Source organism: Malaclemys terrapin, chromosome 18 (assembly GCF_027887155.1).
Source record: "Malaclemys terrapin pileata isolate rMalTer1 chromosome 18, rMalTer1.hap1, whole genome shotgun sequence".
Lineage (NCBI taxonomy): Eukaryota > Metazoa > Chordata > Testudines > Emydidae > Malaclemys > Malaclemys terrapin.
The window spans coordinates 20,326,258-20,345,628 of record NC_071522.1 but is presented as its reverse complement, the minus strand read 5'-3'; the positions used below and the strand labels follow the sequence as shown (position 1 = coordinate 20,345,628).

The window sequence follows — 19,371 nt, the reverse complement described above, 5'->3', positions numbered from 1 at the left end:
GAAACACTAACCCCAAAGTCAGTCCAGTGCACTGAGGAAGAGGGAACAGCATTTCTCTTGTGCTGTTCCACCTTCACATACTTCACAAGAGCCGCGTCATAGCAGGCACAAAGTGTCCATTTGTAGGATTGGCGGCGAGTCAGACCAACATCTCCTACGGTGGGCATAATCCATTTTCAGGTCCTTTCCTTCCTGCCATTACTTGCAGTATCTTTGTCCGGACTTGGCCCGCTTGCTTGAGGAAGGTGTGGATCTGGGACCAGAAGCTGTTTTTACCCAATGGAGCAGCAAAAAAAAGAACCTTCCAATCTTGGACTCTAGGACAGTAACACACCCTACCACGACTCGTGCCTCCCCATACTGGGGGGGGGGGCCCACAATCTAAAGGGGAGAACACGTGACTGCCCCACATGTCTCCTCTGCCCAGTGACCCACCCCCCTCACCCTGCGCCCAGCCCAGGTCTGCCGCACTCTCCCTGTCCCATGTTACCTGTGTGGGTAGGGACGCTGTCCTTCTCCCGCTGCGCCCCCCACTCCAGAAACATGCTGGGAGGGGGGGGGGGGACTCCCACCTACCCACCAGGCTCTCTCGGGCAGCCGCTGCACTGCACGGAGCAGCAACCCAGAGTGGCTGGTACAAGAAGTGGCTGGTCCTGCCCCCTCTGCTCCCAGGCCTGGCTGCCGGGGACAGGGCCAAGCATGTCAGGGGTCAATTTCCGTGCCATTCTCGAACACTAAATATGCTTAAAACAGTAAATGTGAAAGGGCCACCCTGGGAACTATGTATTTTTAACATCAAACAAAGTTGCAGTTGACTGCTGTGGTAGTGGGAAGACTGCTGGTGCCCCCTGCTATTCACCAGTCTGCATGCAGCCCCTGTGCCCAGCCAACCAACTGCCACCAACTCGGTCCCACCAACACCCCCCCAAGGGCTAATATTCCCGGGGGGGGGGGGAGGGAAAGGGATGCAGTTTGTTTAGCAGCACTGACTCCCAAAGGAAAACAAAACTAGCTACCTCCATTGCCATGGTGCTGGGCCAGGCAAGAAGTGTTCCCCCAACCACCACCACCTATGTGTAAGGGCCCTCTCTCGCCTACCTGAGCCGATGGCTAATGGGGAGGATTTTCAGTGATGTACAGGAAGGAATCGTAGCAGCGCAGCTGCAGGAAGGAAAGCGAAACCCCATCCACAACCTAACCTGTACTGAAGTCCATTCCAAAACCTTACCGAATCCAAAGAAATTTTGCTCTGTCTCACGGTGGCTATTTAATCAGTGATATTTATGTTGGGGGGTTTTACAGTGAACAGGTTGGCCAGTCATGCCTCTGACCACTTTTTTAAAACATTGCAGCCCATTGGCTGTCAGGCAGAAGATGCCTGAGCAATAACCTTCAGTCACACTTCAAAGCACGTGCCAATTGGCTGGGGGAGTCAGGAGCCTTGATCTCCTGCTTATTTCTACTATTATTCCCCCGAAGAGGTGCATTTTGCATGGCAGGTTTACAGGGTATTCCAGGAAAAACTGGCCAGTCACCTTAACTTGGAGACCCAGCAGACACCTGCTCTGTCGTGGAGTCTTAGAAGTTAGAGATGGAAGAGACCTACTAGGTTATCTAGGCCCCGTCCAAGCCAGCGTGGGATTGGATTGCAGCACCTGGGTACAAGAGGCAAAATGAACGTTGAAAGGTTGAGCACCAACTTTCTGTTCTTCTCATCTCCAGACACTGCCCCAACCACATGGCAAGCTGCGGACTAAACTGATAAACTTCATCCCCATTGAACATATTGATTACCTTGCCATCTGGTCTCCTGTCACCTGAAATGGCAGGCTTCTTTCCTCTGTGTAGCTCTCAGCTTCAAGTCATGGGCCTCCGCTACTTCCCCTGGGAGACTTTTCCCTAGTCTGTGATAGATCCCAGAGTTAGAAAGTTCTCCCCCATATTCAGCTTGTTTGTCTTTGCTCTTCATCCCAATTCCTGTACCTGGTGGAAGGCATCTCTGTAGATGTCTTTGCTTTTCCTACCACTTACAATGGGTAGAATATTGATATTTGAATTGGGTGTCACTCCTGTTTCTGGATAGCCCTCAACTATCAAGGTGTTAACTCATGTACCTGGTTCAGTTGGACTGCAGCTTCTCTGTCAAAATACTCTCTCCTCTTTATTGTATAACTTATTGATTGGGGGGGGGTACAGAGGTTTATATGTCCCAGCTCTACCTTTAACATTAAACTGCAAAAGTGTATGCTTGCAGGCAGGTTTTGGAAGCTTTCACATCCTTGCATGATAGAGCACCTGCTGTTTCGTTCATACCCTTTGTGATGAATTCTCCCATATCAAGCTGGGACAGCCAAACTCCAGTGTTAGTTTTCCATTGGATCCCTTCATCTAATGCAACCAGGTGAGTGTCTGTGTACACCTGTAAACTTCCTGCCCTACAGCTAGGTTTAAAAAAAAAAATTAAGACTGCTCACAATGGCCAGGCATTCTCTCTCCAAAGTAGCATAACTTTTCTCTTGGGTGCTGTGTTTTGCTTAGGTACCTGGATGCCTCAGACACGGACAGAACTTGCGGTGGGATTGACTCCTGGAGTTACCAGTTCTTCTTCTTCTTCTCTGAAAGACAGTTACCTAGTGCTTAAAAATCATCATCATCTTGAAAGTCCCTTTCACATCTCCAGTCCTCCTGAATATAATCCGCTATTACGTTGTTGTGTTCTCTCTGCACCTTCAACTTTCACAACATAAATTTAGTCTGCAAACTCAATATAACCATAACAATAAGTGTCACTCTGTATTCCTTTTGTCCTAAACCACCCTCTTCTTTCCCCATTGACATTAGTCAGCCAAACTGCTCATAAACCAATATCTTCAGTTATTTGGCCTTTACAGATTTGTTTTAGATTAGATTAACTGTTTAATCTGAACTCCTCCATCAGCCATTATAAATGTCTCTTGGGTTTTATGAAGGCACTCTATAAACTCACTACATGGTGACGAGGGCTGGTGTTTGAGTTGTCAGTGTGTTGTACTAATGAAGCTCCAGTCATGGTGTCCCAGGAAGGAGATCGGACTTGCCATCTGTTGAAAGTGTCTCTGGCGACTGAGTAGAGGCCCAGAGCCTCCTTGCCATGGGTGTGCTATTTGCAGGGATTCAGCCTCACTTCCCTTTTTGAGCTTTCCAGGAAATACTCCACAAAATTCCACAAAATTCCACAGGGCTAAAATGCTCCTCCGGGGGATTGGTTTTAACAACAAATTGGTCAAAAACTATTAAGAGCCAAAATACAGTTCAACAGTATAATTCCCCACTCCCAGCTCTGCCCTCCTCTGGCAATTCTGGGGGTTTTACCTCACTGCTCATCCATTTTCTATAGCAGGGGCCTCTTTGGCTTGGTTCTCTCTGGCCTCCCTGGTTCCATCCTGCCTCAGGACCTTCTGGCCTTGCCCCTGCCACTTGACATCCTCAATTTGCTTCCTTAAAGTCCCAGGTGCTCTCAGACCTCCTCGCTCAATCCTACTTGGAACTGGTGCAATTGGACCACCTCATTCTGCTCCGCATCTGCTGTCAGACAACAAATGTGGCAAACTTTGCGGCCAACCCCTGCCTGTTGGAGTGTCTGCAGGGGGGCTTCAGCCGAATGGGTGTGACGGGGGCTGTGACAGGGTCCTCCGCTCACCGCCCAAGATGGTGCTGCCTCTTGGTCATTCTGGAGAACAGGTCACAAGGTCGACACCTCTTTCCACGGTGGCGAGCCGTCTCTCCACTTCTCCCTCTGGGTCTGCAGCCCCTCTCTCGCTCCACGAGCCGCTGCTGCCTCTTCATGACTTGGGCCTCCGGCCAGGTCACTATTTGCGTTTCCCCTTCCTGGGTTGGAAAGTCTCCTGCCACAAATCGGGATTTTGTCCAGTTGGGAAAGACCCCATTGCAGGACCAATGCCTACAGGGATGTTTGGAGAGGATGAGAGAGGTTGAGGTATGACTGGTTGCCAAGGTATAGGTTGAATCATGGGTGCTGATGGGATTGTTGGTGCAGGCATTGGAGGAATCAGTGTGTGTGTGTTTGTTGCAATGGACGGCAAGCTCCCTGGAACTGCCGGAGGCGCCTGTTTAATAATCCTATTAGCTCACGGGTTGTAGTGTTAACAACTCTTAAATGCTCATTGAGATTGGCCATCGTGGCTTTGATCACCATCATATTGTTTTGGAGATCCTTTATGGCTCTCTCAAGTGAGCTATTATCCTTAGCGGGAAGATTCGCTAGACGGTCAAATCTTTTGTAACAGGTCTGAGGCCTTTACCTTAGGCCCGTCTCGTAACTTGGATCATCTGCTGCAGTCTGAGCTGCCTCTACTGCTTCTGGGTCCAGACGCTCTCCAGTAGCTCGTCCATGGAGTGACCTGCTAATTCATCCATCAGTCTGTGCATCTGTCACCTGTAGTCTCACTGCCTCCTCCCATAGGGACGCCTGTGATGCGCGTTGTGACTTCTGACCCTTTGTTCATTGCAGTGCTCCTGGTTGTATGTTCGCCAGGATTCAACCTACGAAGTAACTCTACTAAACACTTAAAGCTGGCGTCCTCTAGCTCAGTGTCCATCTAGCGTACTTTGCCCCCACAGACCGGCTCGGGCAGTCTTCCTATTCGCTGCCTCGTAATGCCACTCCCTCAGTGGCTGGCAGGGGAACCCGGGCCTGCTCACTTCTCCGGGTTCCAGCTCAGGGACCCTCTTGCCAGCAGTCAAGGTCTGGTCCCTCTTAGACCTTACTGCCTTTCCTTGAGCCGAGCCCTGAGCTGCCGGCCCGAACACACCTCCCCCCTCCCAGGGAGTGACCGCAGCCCTTCCCAGCAGCCCCCTTCTGCTGCCAGGTTCCTGCCTTGATAGTCCCACCTGTGCTGGTTCCTCCTCAGCTGGGCTTCCTCCTTCAATCCGGGGATTACGGATGCTGTGGCCTGTTGGGTTAATTCGCTCCCGTCTCCGTGCACATTAACCCTTTCAGGGCAAGTGTGGGGTGAACACCCCCTGACAGGGAGTGATCCAAAATTGTGGCCAACGCCCAGAGGAAAGCATTCCAGTCTCCCACTGTCATGCCCCTGCAAAGCAGAGCCCCGGTCCAAGGCTTCTCCAGTTAACAGTCCCACCTTGGGATAGGCCTGGAGACAGAGCATAAAGAGTAGGCAGCACTGATGAAGCAATCCCTTCAATTTGACTGGTCCCGTCCAACTGTTCAGGCCCTGCTCAGGTGGTGAGGTAATGGCCCAAGCCTGGGCTACCTGTTCACGGAGGGCTTGGTTCTCTGCCAGAAGTGGTCACCCGAGCCCCCAGAGCATGGCTCTCTGCAGATCAGATGCCCCATGGAGTTTGCTAGGGACTGGGGTGCACGTTCCCTCCATATCCCTGCTTGGGCGTTGGTCATGGAGAGGTCAGGGGGGTCTGTGCAAACTCATGGCTGGGGTGTGGGCAGCCAGGCCTAATGGGGTGGAGACTGAGTCAGAAGCCAGGAACCAGAGCTGAGTTTTCTGGTGTCAGAGTTATTTCCACTTCTCTTAATGTTGTATTTGGAGCACATTTGGAGGAATATGTTGGGTAATTTAAAAAAAAAATGGTATGAGAAATACACAGGATGGATCACTTGATGGTTACCTGTTCTGTTCATTCCTTCTGGGGCACCTGGCATTGGCTACTGTCGGTAGACAGGATACTGGGCTAGATGGACCTTTGGTCTGACCCAGTGTGGCTGTTCTTATGTACACCCTGCAATCTTAACTCCCCTAAAAATGCAGTTTTTGTAATTTGAAAAAATAAAGTTCCTCTAATGTTGCAAGCACCTTATTTCACTGGGAAAGCATTGCACAACCTTTACCTGTTGTCCTGATTAGTGTGCCACTAATTCTGTGACCCAACACACTCGTCGCCTGGATATGAGATTATCCTGTGGGAAGGCATAGCCCCTTGGTAGGATTCAGCGGTTGCCGTGGGGCAATACAGGACTGAACGTGAGCGTGGTTCTACCTCTGGGACCTTTGCCGGGCTGGCGGTGAGCACAGCTGTCTCTGGGCTTCAGCAGCTCTCCGTGGATTCCAAAACAGACCAGAGAAGGAAGAGCTGAATGGGATTCCTCTGAAGCAACTTCTCGAAGGCGCTGGGAGGCTCTAGTTATTGCAGCTGGTGCCAGGTCTTTCGCCAGTTACAGGAGTCAAACCATTTGCTCCCGAAGCTCAAATGTCTCATGCTTCCTTAGATAGACAGGGAAGGGGGTCTGCGCATTTTGGGCAGGGGTGTTCCATCAGCCCAGCTGTCTACTTTTCCTATTTAAAAAGCCCAGAGTCCAGCTTTCGGCGACCGCAATGCAGGTGTTTGAAATGCATTTCGGCTTTTTACCAGGAGGCATCAGAATCCTCCAATTCAAGAAACTCTTTTCCTTTTGAAATCTGACCTCACCCCCAACCACTGGCTCACTGTCCTAGGCTCCCTGACCATGTCACTGAGCTATATAAAGCCCGGGAGGCCAGCCTATCCCTGTAGTACAAGGGGAGGAAGCCAGTGGACAGGCTCAGCAAAGCAGAGTGAGTGTCCCAAGCTGGTGACCATCGCAGCATTTTGAATTCTCCACCTCAGGTATGGAGGGCAGGGATGGGCAGGAACCAGCGGGATGCAATGCACTGCCTTAGGACATTAAGGAATTGACTTTTTTATTTGGAATGCATTTCTGCTGCGGGGGTGGGGAACTCTGAGTTCAGTGACAGGTGACACTGACAGGCTGCAGGGGCAGCTAATGCTGCCCAAATATGGCTAGGAACTGAAATGCGAGATAGGGTCTTTTCTCAGCATGTGATGCATGCACACTGACCCCACTGCTTCCTGTGCTGAGTTTTAAGACTGCAACCCTCTTCCCCCCCACACACACACAAATTGGCTGCTAATAAAAAGATCTTCTGGCTTTAAATGCTTTTAAAAAGCCAGATCAGCCCCTTTCACGCTGAGGAGCAGTTTGGGTTTTGTTTTAAATGCTTCGGCCTAGCAAACCACTCCAATTGGCGTACTAATTGTACACCAGTTCTGGCAGTGGAAAGTGTTTGAGCTGGTTCTAGAAATCCTTTCCTAGGAGTAGGGACAACATGAGTCGTTCACCTGAGGAAGTCCTTAGTTAGACTTTTTCTTACTTGCCTTGTTGGCTGGATTTTTAAAAAGCTGGTTTTGGATTTCGTTAACAATTAGAGTTGATTGACATTTTATAAGATTTTTTTAAATGGCCGTGTCAACATTTGACTTTTGACAAACTCACATGGGGTTTTTGCTTCTGAAAATGTTTTCCTGTAACGCCAAAATATTCCATAGTTATTGTCTTGCAAAATTAACTTCAGTTTGGCCCCTTCTTTCATGCTTATGTAAGACTCACCGCTGCAGCGCCTCCTACTGGTCGTCCTCAGCGAATTAGCTCTCCCAGTGTCAGGAGCGCCCTCTGCAGGCTGGTGATCCGCCTTACTGCTGGCCCTGTGTCCCTCCCAGGACCGGGGGGCCTTGTCTTGGGTGCTGCCCCCCTGGCAGTACCCCTCACAGCCCCAGTCTCCCCCTCCCAGGGGAACCCCCACCCCCTATCCCCACTTCACCTCAGTGTTCGGCTACTGCCAGTCCCCATCTAGCTCCTCCGCTCACTGGGGCAGACTGCAGTGTAAGCCACTCATCATAGGCAAAGGGGGTTCGGACCTGCTGCCTCTCCTACCCATGGGCTGCCCCCTGCAACCCAATACCTAATGGGCCTTACCAGGCCTGCAGCCTGGGGCTTTCCTAGGCCAGAGCTCCCTGGCTCCCTAGGCCTTTCCCCAGCCCTGCTCCAAACTAGGTTCCCTTCATGGCACCTTGCAGCCAAGCTCTTCTCCCTCTATAGACAGAGGGAGATTGCCTGGGCTTCTGACTCATAGCCTTTTATAGGGGCCAGCTGGGCCTGACTGGGGCATGGCCCCAGCTGAGCCTATTTTGCCCCATCAGCCCAGGCTTCTTGCCCCAGCCCTCTCCTGGGCTGTTTCTAGCCCCGCAGGGCAGGAGTGGGTAACCACTCCGCTACACACACGCCCCTCAAAACCCCCAGCCCTGGGGGAAGGGGGCCTCTCTGCCTGGGCTCCCTGAAGTTAGCCCTCCAAGGTCATCCCTACAGGCCCGCCAACCTCCTTTCTGTAGCCTCCCGGCCCCAGATTTGGGTTTTGGCCTTCCTGCGGGCCAACTCCACGGCCTCTAGCCGTGTCCGCAGGTCTGAGTCCCCCCATGCCCTCTTCTTTCAGGGTCTGGGTCCCCACAGTCACCTTGTCCACCCCCACCTGGGTCCCGGCCTCCTGCTGGGCCCAGTCCATTTGGGTATCCTGGTCACTGACCTCCCTGGCAATGGTCTGGGTCCCGCCCTCTCGCAGGGTCCCCGCCACCTCCCCTGGGTGCCCCACTGGGCAGTCAGCCACTCTCTCGGCCGCCTCCAGGTGCGTTTCCCCCTCCCCCCCAGGGGGCAGTCTTTCTGTAGGTGGCCCAGCTCCCGGCAATGCGAACAGGCTCCCCACCTCGGTGTTGCCCAGGCCTCCTGCTTCTTTCCGTTGTCCCTCGCTGGGCCAACCCTTCCTGGGTTGCCCTGAGTTGTGTTCCTTGGGGCCGGGCAGTCCCGCTAAAGGTGGCCCCGCCTCCCACAGGCCCAATATGCCCGCAGCCGCCTGGGTTCCCTTACCCAGTGTGCTGTCTGAGGGACTGGGTGCCGTCCCAGTTCGGGTTGAGGAACCCTGGCCCCAGCCCCATAGGGACAGTCCAGTTTTATGTGCCCATGCCTGGCACAGACTTAAGTCCTTAGTTCTGTTCTGGGCCTCCTGGCCCTAGGGCCGGGCGCCTCCCTCGGCGGTTCCTCCTGAACACACGCCGGAGAAGCTTCTACAAGGCCCGCTGTTCCTCCACCAGCTGGGCCATCTGTCCTTGGAGGACCCATTGCGCCTCCCGCAGTCCTGTGGGTCATCAGCCCCCTTCCACTGGAGCACTGACCTGAGCCTCACCCAGGGACAACACCCGGAGTCTCAGCAAAAAAAGACCCCGGTGTAACAGGGATCCATCACCCTCTGCGTCTCCACCTTCAACGTTCAGGCAATAGTCCACAGTCCTTGCCCAGCCCCTTGTATCAGGGCAGACCGCATGTGCCCGCATTCTCCACCAATTTTAAGGGTCTTGACTCACTGCTGCGGCACCTCCTGCTGGTCGTCCTCAGGGAATTAGCTTTCTCAGCATCCAGAGCGCCCTCTGCAGGCTGGTGATCCACCTTACCGTGGGTCCTGTGTCCCTCCCAGGACCCCGGTGCCCTTGTCTGGGGTGCTGCCCCCCAAGCAGTACCCCTCCCAGCCTCAGGGTCTCCCCCTCCCAGGGGAACCCCCACCCCCTATTCCCACTTCGCCTCAGTGTTCGGCTACTGCCAGTCCCCATCTAGCCCCCGTTCACTGGGGCAGATTGCAGTGTAAGCCACTCATCATAGGCAAAGGGGGTTCGGACCTGCTGCCTCTCCTACCCATGGGCTGCCCCCTGCAACCCAATACCTAATGGGCCTTACCAGGCCTGCAGCCTGGGGCTTTCCTTGGCCAGAGCTCCCTGGCTCCCTAGGCCTTTCCCCAGCCCTGCTCCAAACTAGGTTCCTTTCTTGGCACCTTGCAGCCAGGCCCTTCTCCCTCTACAGGCAGAGGGAGACTGCCTGGGCCTCTGACTCATAGCATTTTATAGGGGCCAGCTGGGCCTGACTGGGGCATGGCACCAGCTAAGCCTACTTTGCCCCAATCAGTCCAGGCTTCTTGCCCCAGCCACAGCCCTCTCCTGGGCTGTTTCTAGCCCCGCAGGGCAGGAGCGGGTAACCACTCCACTCCACTCACCACAGAAATGCAGTGTAATACTATAGACCAGGGGTCGGCAACCTTTGAGAAGTGATGTGCCAAGTCTTCATTCACTTACTGTAATTTAAGGTTTTGCATGCCCATAATACATTTACAGGGGCTGGCGGACAGAACCCCATACTGGCAGCGGGCTGAGTGGGGCCGTCGGCCAGGAACTCCAGACTGGCAGTCGGGGGGCAGACAGAACCCCAGACAGGCAGTGGGGTTCTTTCCAGCCTGACCGTTCACCTTTTGGAATGACCCATTTTAGTCCCCCTTTAACCAGTTCCTTATTCACCTTTCAATTCTCATATTAACCCCAACTAATAATTTCCCACGTGGAACTGTGTCAAATGCCTTACTGACGTCCAGGTAGATTAGATCTACTGCATTTCCTTTTTCTAAAAAAATCAGTTATCTTCTCAAAGAAAGAGCTCAGGTTGGTCTGGCACGATCTACCTTTTGTAAAACCATTTTGTATTTTATCCCAATTACCTCTATCCTTAACTATTTTCTCATTCAAAATTTGTTCCAAAATCTTGCATACAATTGAAGTCAAACTAACAGGCCTGTAGTTTCCCAGGTAACTTTTTCCCCCTTTCTTAAAAATAGGAACTATATTAGCAATTTTTCAGTCATAGGGTACAGCCTCCAAGTTTACAGATTCATTAAAAATCCTTGCTATTGGGCTTGCAATTTCATGTGCCAGTTCCTTTAATTTCTTGGATGGAGATTATCCAGGGCCCTTGATTTAGTCCCATTAAGATGTTTGAGTTTGACTTCCACCTGGGATGTGGTAATTTCTACCTCCATATCCTAATTCCCATTTGCCACTCTGCCTCAGTTTTTAGTGAGGTTAATGAAGAGCTTAGAGGTAGTGGCAGAGTATTTATTAAGGTGTTGGGCCATGCCTAGATTTATCTTTAGTCTCCACTTTAACAATCCCACTTCTTTCCTGGTTGGAGTTGCATCACGTACATCAATATATGTAAATAAGCTGCCAGCATTCTCCAGGGCCAGTTTTAAGAGCAGCTACACTTCCAGCAACAATGGGCTGGTACTCCCAAGTGATGGCAATATGAGCTTTCAATTGCTCTCCCCTGCTTCCTTAACCTTCAGTGAAGTGGCTGTAAGAGCTGGTGTTAAAATCTGTAATGCATGGCCTCTTGCTGAAGCTGCATGCATTGGGGGGAGATCATGAGATCAGATTGGTTCGAGGTTTGACTACTGTGGCAAGGCAGCCTGTCTGCCTCGCCGGACCTAGCGCTCCCTCCTGTGGCAGGGCCGGGGTCTGGGGTAAATCAGCCCCACTCTGGAGCGTGTCTGTCTTCCCTCTTCGGGGTTTGTTTCTCAGAGCCTTCCTGGTAGGCCTCAGGGCAGGCCTGAGGAGTGCTCCCCTGCCAAACCAAGGGAAAACAGTCTCTAACGCACTGAAAAAAAGGGGAGAGCTTTCCCTGATCCTCTTACTAAGGCAGGAGTTGTCCTGTCGCTGGCCCTGGGGTGTCAGTCCCTCCCCTAAACAGGCACTGGGTTTGGGTGTCTCCCCTATGGGGAGGGGCGCAGTCTCTCACACTGGAGAAGCCGATCTCCCTACTGCCGCCAGCCTTGCAGTTGTCTTTTCCCCCGCCCCCTCCCCAGAGAGGTTTTAACTGGTTTCAGGCAGCCCTTAATTGGACTCAGGTGTCCCTAATTGACCTGAAGTAACCCCTTCCCAGCTTGTGGGGAAAAGGGTCTTTAGCATTCTAGGGCAAACATACCTGTTTTCCCAGCCCCTTCTGCAGCCGTCTGGCCTGACCTTGTCACACTACCCAGGCACTGGGATCTGGAATTCCAGACTTCTTCTGTTTAAAATAAATGTACATTAAGAAAGAATCCAGCGTGGATGGAGGAATAGTTCCTTTCGTCTTTGGCGCATTCAGTCCAACTTCCCTGATTCCATAATGCTTAGCTCCCTAATACAGGGCAGCAAAATGATCAGGAAAGGACTGTGAAAAGATTTTGGAGACAAATTAGAGCAACTCCCCATCCCAGTATTGCTACCCTGATGCTGACACGCTGCATTGTCCTGCGCTAGTTATCCAGCATTATGCATCACTGTTCCATCAGTACAAGGGAGATGTTTACTCTTCCCTGCGCCCTATGAAGCAGGTATTTGAGCATCGAAAGTGCTGCGCGTTTTGCAAATATTAACAAAAGCATTAACTTACATTGATACTGCCCGGAAGATTATGAGAGGCTGAACTGTGGCTTCCTTCCCCAGATGGAGGACCCGGCTCAATTGAAGGAGGAAGGCAATAAGTATTTTCAGGCCGACGACTATGAGAATGCTATTAACAGCTACACCAAAGCCATGAAACTTACCAAGGACAAGTCACTGCAGGCCGTGCTGTACAGGAATAGGGCAGCCTGCTTCCTGAAAAAGGTGAGATGAGAACCTCTGAACTGGGGCTGGATTGGGGGGGGAAGTAAAGGATTATAGCAACTAGTGATGGCGGACAGGTGGGTTTAGGGCATTGCGGGGCTTATCTGCTCACTTTATTTTTAATATAGAAAACAGTGCCACTTGCACTACCAGTTCCAAAATGTTTTGCTCTCTTCAGCATATCAACTTGTGAGCCCCGGGGACATGCAGGGTACTGGTGTTCTGCAATAGCTTTGAGCCACCTGCGTCACAACTAATTTCGAAGATGTTACTTTGATCTAGATACACTAAAGTGCATTTTTCTTTCCATGGAGTGTTTCTGGTTGGGCCATAATGTCACTTTGGTGACAAGTATTTGTAGAGGTCTAGTGTGAAGGGCTAAAAATCATAGAAGATTAGTGTTGGAAGGGACCTCAGGAGGTCATCTAGTCCAACTCCCTGCTCAAAGCAGGACCAATCCCCAGACAGATTTTTGTCCCATATCCCTAAGGCCCCCTCAAGGATTGAACTCACAGCCCTGGGTTTAGCAGGCCAATGCTCAAACCACTGAGTTCCCCCCCACCCCGGGAGGGCTTTGTTTACTGGGAGGGAATGGAGTTGAGCCACTGTCCTCAGCCGCTTGTCCTTGTGTCGGAGGCTTCCTGCCTATGAAACAAACAGGATCTGACTGGAACACACTGCCTAGTACAAACCACATGGAAACAAGTTCTTAAAAAGCAGGGACCATACAAACAGAGGCCTTCAGTTATTCTCAACCCGCCAAAGAGCCATAGCCCTGCAGTATTAACTCTGCCAGCACTCACTACCAAGGGGAGGTTAATTCCAGGTGACACTGTTTGTTTGAGGGTGAAGCAAAAATACCAGATGCTACATCCCACTATGCCTCCAGGGCATAATGTACTAGCTGAGGAATGTTAGCCTTGGGCCCAGCCTCTAGAGAAGGGTCCCATGCTGCTTACCAGTTAAGGGAGATCTTTAGCCCAAACAATAGAGGTTTTTGGTAGCAGAGGGATCTGAATTCTTGACCCTTCTGCCTCTGTGTAAGTTTTATATAGACGTGTCTCTGCAATATATGAACTTGGGTGCCTGCTTATCCACAATATGTTGTGAGCACACACATCAAAGGAGTCTAACTCACACTAGACTGGTTTACGATGACTTGCTGTGATGATTTCTACAAAAGACCATCCTACACAAGCCTGCTGATTGCCTGATCATCTTCGCTGCTGATATGGCCAGGAGAAAAACCTGAAATGATGCAGAACCAGTTCTTTGGAGATCCTCCATTGCTCAATGGTTGTACTGGAAGCTGTTACAATGTGTCTTACGTGACAACCTTTCTCAGCCCTACATTTCTATGATTCTATACCAGTAAGGAAAGAGTGTGTATTGCCCATCTTTATAGCTAATAAATCTCTCTTCCCTCTGAATTGACAGGAGAGCTATGCCCAAGCAGCATCGGATGCTTCTAGAGGTAAGCAGAAAGAGAGCTCTAAAACGTGGGATTTGAGTCTCACTACAGGCATTTGCTCCTCCATCTAGTCTGTTCTCAGATCTGGTTTTATGTCCGCTTTAAAAAAAAAAAAAAAAAAGTTTGAGTTTAACTGATTTTATTATTCGTTTGGTGTTAGTTAATTATGGGATACCCTTTTTGTATTTACCTTTTCATTTACGCAAAACCTATCTATTGTACTCATGTAGCTTTACTGTTTGGTGTAGTTCAAGAAATCAGCTATAAAATTGTTTTGCTTAGAACGTTAAATACCAGGATTCTATACTAGTTCATATAAAGTTCATCCTCTTAACTTTACAATGAAATGAGCATCCCTGTTCCATGTGCTCATAGAATGGGGAGTGCTGGAGAACAAGAACACAGGAATCCGCTCTGCATGTCCATTGTGCTTAAAGGGGGATGAAAGTTTTCTACACTGATAAACGTGTCCTTAAAAACTGAAGATTAAAAAGATCCCAAACGTCAGTGAAGGCACTCCCTTTAGGAAAGGGATGGTGTAGTGGGTCCTAGCCGGGGCTCGACCCTTCTGGACAGGAGGGGAGCCACACCGACTCACTGCTGTGGGAACAAGTAGTCAGTTAGTCCCGGAACTCCGGCTCTTTAGTGCAGAGTCGGAGCAGCCACAGTTAAAGCTCAGGCCCTTGACTGCAGGGGCTGAGCGAGCAAAGAGTTCAAAGCCCAGGCCCTGGATCAGGGCGGGGCGAACACGGTTGGCTCAGGCCCGGGTTTGCAGGGGCTGAGCGAGGAAACAGTTCAAAGCCCCGGCCCTGGATCAGGGCGGGGCCAACACAGTTAAGCTCAGGCCCTTGTTGGCAGGGGCTGAGCGAGTAAACAGTTCAGAGGCCAGGCCCTGGATCAGGGCGGGCCAACACAGGTAAGCTCAGGCCCTTGTTTGCAGGGGCTGAGCGAGCAAATAGTTCAGAGGCCAGGCCCTGGATCAGGGCGGGCCAACACAGGTAAGCTCAGGCCCTTGTTTGCAGGGGCTGAGCGAGCAAATAGTTCAGAGGCCAGGCCCTGGATCAGGGCGGGCCAACACAGGTAAGCTCAGGCCCTTGTTTGCAGGGGCTGAGCGAGCAAATAGTTCAGAGGCCAGGCCCTGGATCAGGGCGGGCCAACACAGGTAAGCTCAGGCCCTTGTTTGCAGGGGCTGAGCGAGCAAATAGTTCAGAGGCCAGGCCCTGGATCAGGGCGGGGCCAACACAGGTAAGCTCCGGCCCTTGTTTGCAGGGGCTGAGCGAGCAAATAGTTCAGAGGCCAGGCCCTGGATCAGGGCGGGGCCAACACAGGTAAGCTCAGGCCCTCGTTTGCAGGGGCTGAGCGAGCAAATAGTTCAAAGCCCACGCAAGGCACGCCTAGGCTTGCTGTAGCCGAGTGTCGGGTGAGGGGGATGCCTGCCACCCGTGAGTGGGGGTGGCAGGGGGGAACGCAGGCCCACCCACTCCACTGCGTTCCAGCCCGGGGCCCTAACAGCGGTTGCTGCCGCTGCTGGTCAGTGGGGTATCCAGACCGCAACACACTGACATAGGCTCACATTCAGTTGCAGCCGGACCGGGGTCGGCTATCCCCGGGCCACTTCCGTGATCCCCCTCAGATCCTACCTCGCTCGTCGCGCCGGGCTCAGGCCAATCCACCTGCATGGGCTCCTCTGGGCCGGGGCTCGGTGGCAGGTCCGGTAGCTCTGCCGGGAAGTCAGGCCAACGGTCCCCAGGCGGCTCCTCTGGGTAGCAGCAGGGGCGGAGGGGTTCGGGTCCAGTCTCACCCTCAGGGTTAGTGGGGTCCGGTTCCCAGGGGTTCTCCCAGTGGCGGGCGTGAGCGGGCTCCGGCGGCTCCTCTTCGTAGCGGGCCCGGGGTAGCTCAGGCCAGCCAGGGTCCAAGCCCCGGTCTTCAACGGTCTCCTGGGCAGGAGCTCCCGGCCGCACGTCTGCTCCCTGCGGTGGCTGGGCTCCAACTGAGCTCTGGCGGCCGGCCTTTATACTTCCTGTCCCGCCCCTTGACTTCCGGGGGGCGGGGACAGGCGGTGGTGGTCCCACCCACTCTGGTGCCGGCACGTGGGCTCCCTCTTCTGGACAGGAGGGGAGCCACACCGACTCACTACACACCCCCCCCCTTAAGACTGGCTCCCGCCTGTCGGGGCCAGGTCCTCCCATCTCCCCTATGCGGGATAGGAAGTCCGCATTCGTATGGTCCTTACCAGCTCGATGCTGGACCGTAAATGCGTAGGGTTGTAAAGCGAGGTACCACCGCATAATGCGGGCATTATTATCTTTCATCCGCATTAGCCACCGGAGGGGGGCGTGGTCTGTGACGAGGGTGAACGGGGCCCCGAGGAGGTAGAAGCGCAGGGCATCGCAGGCCCACTTCACCGCGAGGGCCTCTTTTTCCACCACGGCGTAATTCCTCTCACGGGGGAACAGCTTCCGGCTGAGATATACTACGGGGTGGTCCTTTCCCTCCACTTCTTGGGACAGGACTGCCCCTAATCCTACGCCAGAGGCGTCCGTCTGCAGGATGAATGGGCGTTTAAAGTCTGGGCTATAGAGAACCGGTTCCTGGCAGAGGCACTTCTGCAGTGTCCGGAAGGCCGCTTCACACTCGGGGGACCATCGTACCTGCCGGGGGCTGTCCTTCGTCAGAAGCCCAGTTAAGGGTGCTGCGATGGTCGCGAACTGGGGGATGAACCGTCTGTAATACCCGACGAGGCCCAGGAACTGCCGAACGTGCCGTTTGGTCGATGGGGTGGGACAGTCCAGGAGGGCCTGAACTTTCCCGACAAGGGGCTTGACCCGTCCGCCCCCGACGGTATAGCCGAGATAGTTGGTCTCTTGCCAGGCAATCCGGCACTTTTTGGGGTTGGCGGTCAGGCCCGCCTGTCTTAGGGACCTTAGGACCGCCGCAACCCGGGGCAGATGATCCTCCCAGCCGCGGCTATAGATGACCACGTCGTCTATGTACGCCGCCGCATAGTCCTGATGGGGCTGCAGAAGTTTGTCCATCAGCCGCTGGAAGGTGGCTGGGGCTCCATGGAGACCGAATGGCATCCGTGTGAATTGGTACAGCCCCGTTGGAGTGGCAAAGGCGGTCTTCTCTTTTGAGGTCTCCTCGAGGGGGATCTGCCAGTAGCCTTTGCTAAGATCCAAAGTGGTGATATACTGGGCCTCCCCCAGGCGGCCCAGTAACTCGTCTACACGGGGCATCGGGTAGGCGTCGAAGCGCGAGATGGCGTTTACCCTCCGAAAGTCAATGCAGAAGCGGCGGGTACCGTCCGGTTTGGGCACCAGGACCACCGGACTACGCCACTCGCTCTGCGACGGTTCGATGACGCCCAGAGCCAGCATGGCTCTTACTTCCTCCTCGACCGCACCCCGCATCCGATAGGGCAGGGGCCGGGTCGTTTCTCGAACCACCTTTCCCGGCTCGGTCTGGATGGAGTGTTTGACCAGGGACGTATGGCCCGGTACGGCCGTGAAGGTTCGCTTGAAGGTTTTCAGCAGGCAGTTAGTCTGTTTACATTGCTCTTCCGTGAGCGATTGTCCCAATTGGGGTGCCGGGGGGTCATCCGTCGAGGGTACCTGGGGTCCCAATTCCGGCTCGGGCGGGCATGGGTTGATTAAGAGGCCCTCCCGGTCCTGCCACCGTTTCAGCAAGTTGACGTGGTACCGCTGGGTTTCCTTCCGCTTGTCCGGTTGCCGCACCTCGTAGGTGACGGGACCGACCTTACGCACAACTTCGTAAGGTCCCTGCCACCGGGCTAACAATTTTGACTCACTAGACGGGAGGAGGAGTAGGACACGGTCTCCTGGTTGGAACTCCCGGACTTGGGCTCCCTGATCGTAGGTCCGTTTCTGCCGTTCCTGCGCTGTCTTTAAATTTTCGCGGGCCAGGGCTCCGGCCTGGGCAAGGTACTCCTGTAACTGGATGACATATTTCAGGAGGCCCTGGGCTGGGGACGCTGACTGTTCCCAGGTCTCCCTCATCAGGTCTAGGAGGCCCCGCGGTCTGCGTCCATACAGCAGCTCGAAAGGGGAGAATTTTGTTGAGGTCTGCGGGACTTCTCGGATGGCTAGCAATAAGGGTGGAAGGAATTGGTCCCAGTGGCGGAGGTCCTCTGCGGGGAATTTCCGCAACATGCTTTTCAAAGTGCGGTTAAACCGCTCCACCAACCCGTCCGTCTGCGGGTGGTACACGGACGTCCGGAGTTGTTTGATGCCTAAGAGGGCACATACCTGTCGCAACAATTGGGACGTGAAGTTCGTTCCTTGGTCGGTCAGTATTTCTCTAGGCAGTCCTACTCGGGCGAAGATTTTCAGCAATTCCCCCGCGATAGACCGGGCGGTAATGCTTCGTAGGGGGATAGCTTCGGGGAACCGAGAGGCATAGTCCACCAAGACCAGGATGTATTGAAACCCCGCGGCACTCTTCGGGAGGGGGCCCACGAGGTCCATGGCGACCCGTTCAAAGGGTGTCTCCATCACTGGCATGGGGACCAGGGGCGCCTTGGGGATCCCGGGCGGGGCGACCCTCTGACACTCTGGGCAGGAGGCGCAATATTCTTTCACCTCCTGAGAGATTCCTGGCCAAAAGAAGCGCGCCAGGATTCGAGCGAGGGTCTTCTCTCGCCCCAGGTGCCCGGCGGCTGGCACATCGTGGGCCAACTTCATTACCGCCCGCCGGTGACACAGGGGCACTAACAGTTGGGTTTGCGGCTCCTGGGTGCGGGGGTCACGGTCCAGGCGGTAGAGCCGGTCCCGGCGTAGCTCAAAATGGGGCCACAGGGTGGCCCGCTGGGGGTCCACAACACTCCCATCTACTGCCGCGAGCTGCTCGTAGAAGCGGCTAAGGGTGGGATCCTCTCGCTGGTCCCGACAGAAATCGGTATCGAAGCGGGGCTGAGGGGCCGGCTCTGGTGGCGGTCCCGCTGCGTCCGTGTCGTCTATCTCGGTCGCCGGACCCTGCTCGGGGTCCTCTGAGGAGGGCCCCAACCGATCAGCCCCCAGGACCGGCGTGGACCGTAGGACTTCCTCAAAGGCCGGCCAATCCCGACCGAGGATCACAGGATATGCAAGATGGGGAGCTACCCCAACCACCAGGTGTCGGGTGATCCCCGCGATGGTTAGGGGGACCCGGGCGCTGGGGTATGGTCGGACATCCCCATGGATACATTGTAGATGAATAGATCCTAGGCGGGTCTCACCCGGCGGTACCAGGTCCTTACGGACCAACGTCTGACCACACCCTGAGTCGATCAAGGCCCGCGTCGTCCGTCCTCCGACGGCCGCCGGGATGGTCAGCTTGGGGTTCATGGCCGGCCTGGCTCGAGTGTGGCCCGCCCACACTTGCCCATAGCTGCAGTCCATCTCCGGACAGTCTCGCCGGAGGTGCCCCATCTTCCCACAACTGAAGCAGGGTCCGAGTTCCGGTCGTCTGCTCCGGGGGCCTTCTCGGCTTGGGCTCCGGGGGGGGCTTCGCCGAGCCCTTGGGGGCCCCTGGCCCGGGGCCACTGGTCCGGTCCGAGGCGCCGGGTCTGCGTGCCGGGTCCGGATCTCGCGGCGGGGGTC

General features: G+C 54.1%; 1 protein-coding gene across 1 annotated transcript in view; it reads left to right on the top strand.

Moving 5' to 3' along the window:
• The first annotated feature begins 6,531 nt into the window (after window positions 1–6,531).
• Window positions 6,532–19,371, top strand: part of UNC45B (unc-45 myosin chaperone B) — a 41,528-nt gene continuing 28,688 nt past the window's right edge. Inside the window, exons 1-3 of the mRNA XM_054008721.1 lie at window positions 6,532–6,618; window positions 12,142–12,303; window positions 13,741–13,777. Coding sequence (XP_053864696.1) covers window positions 12,142–12,303; window positions 13,741–13,777 — 199 coding nt within the window. The 5' untranslated portion in view covers window positions 6,532–6,618. The remainder of the gene's footprint in view (window positions 6,619–12,141; window positions 12,304–13,740; window positions 13,778–19,371) is intronic.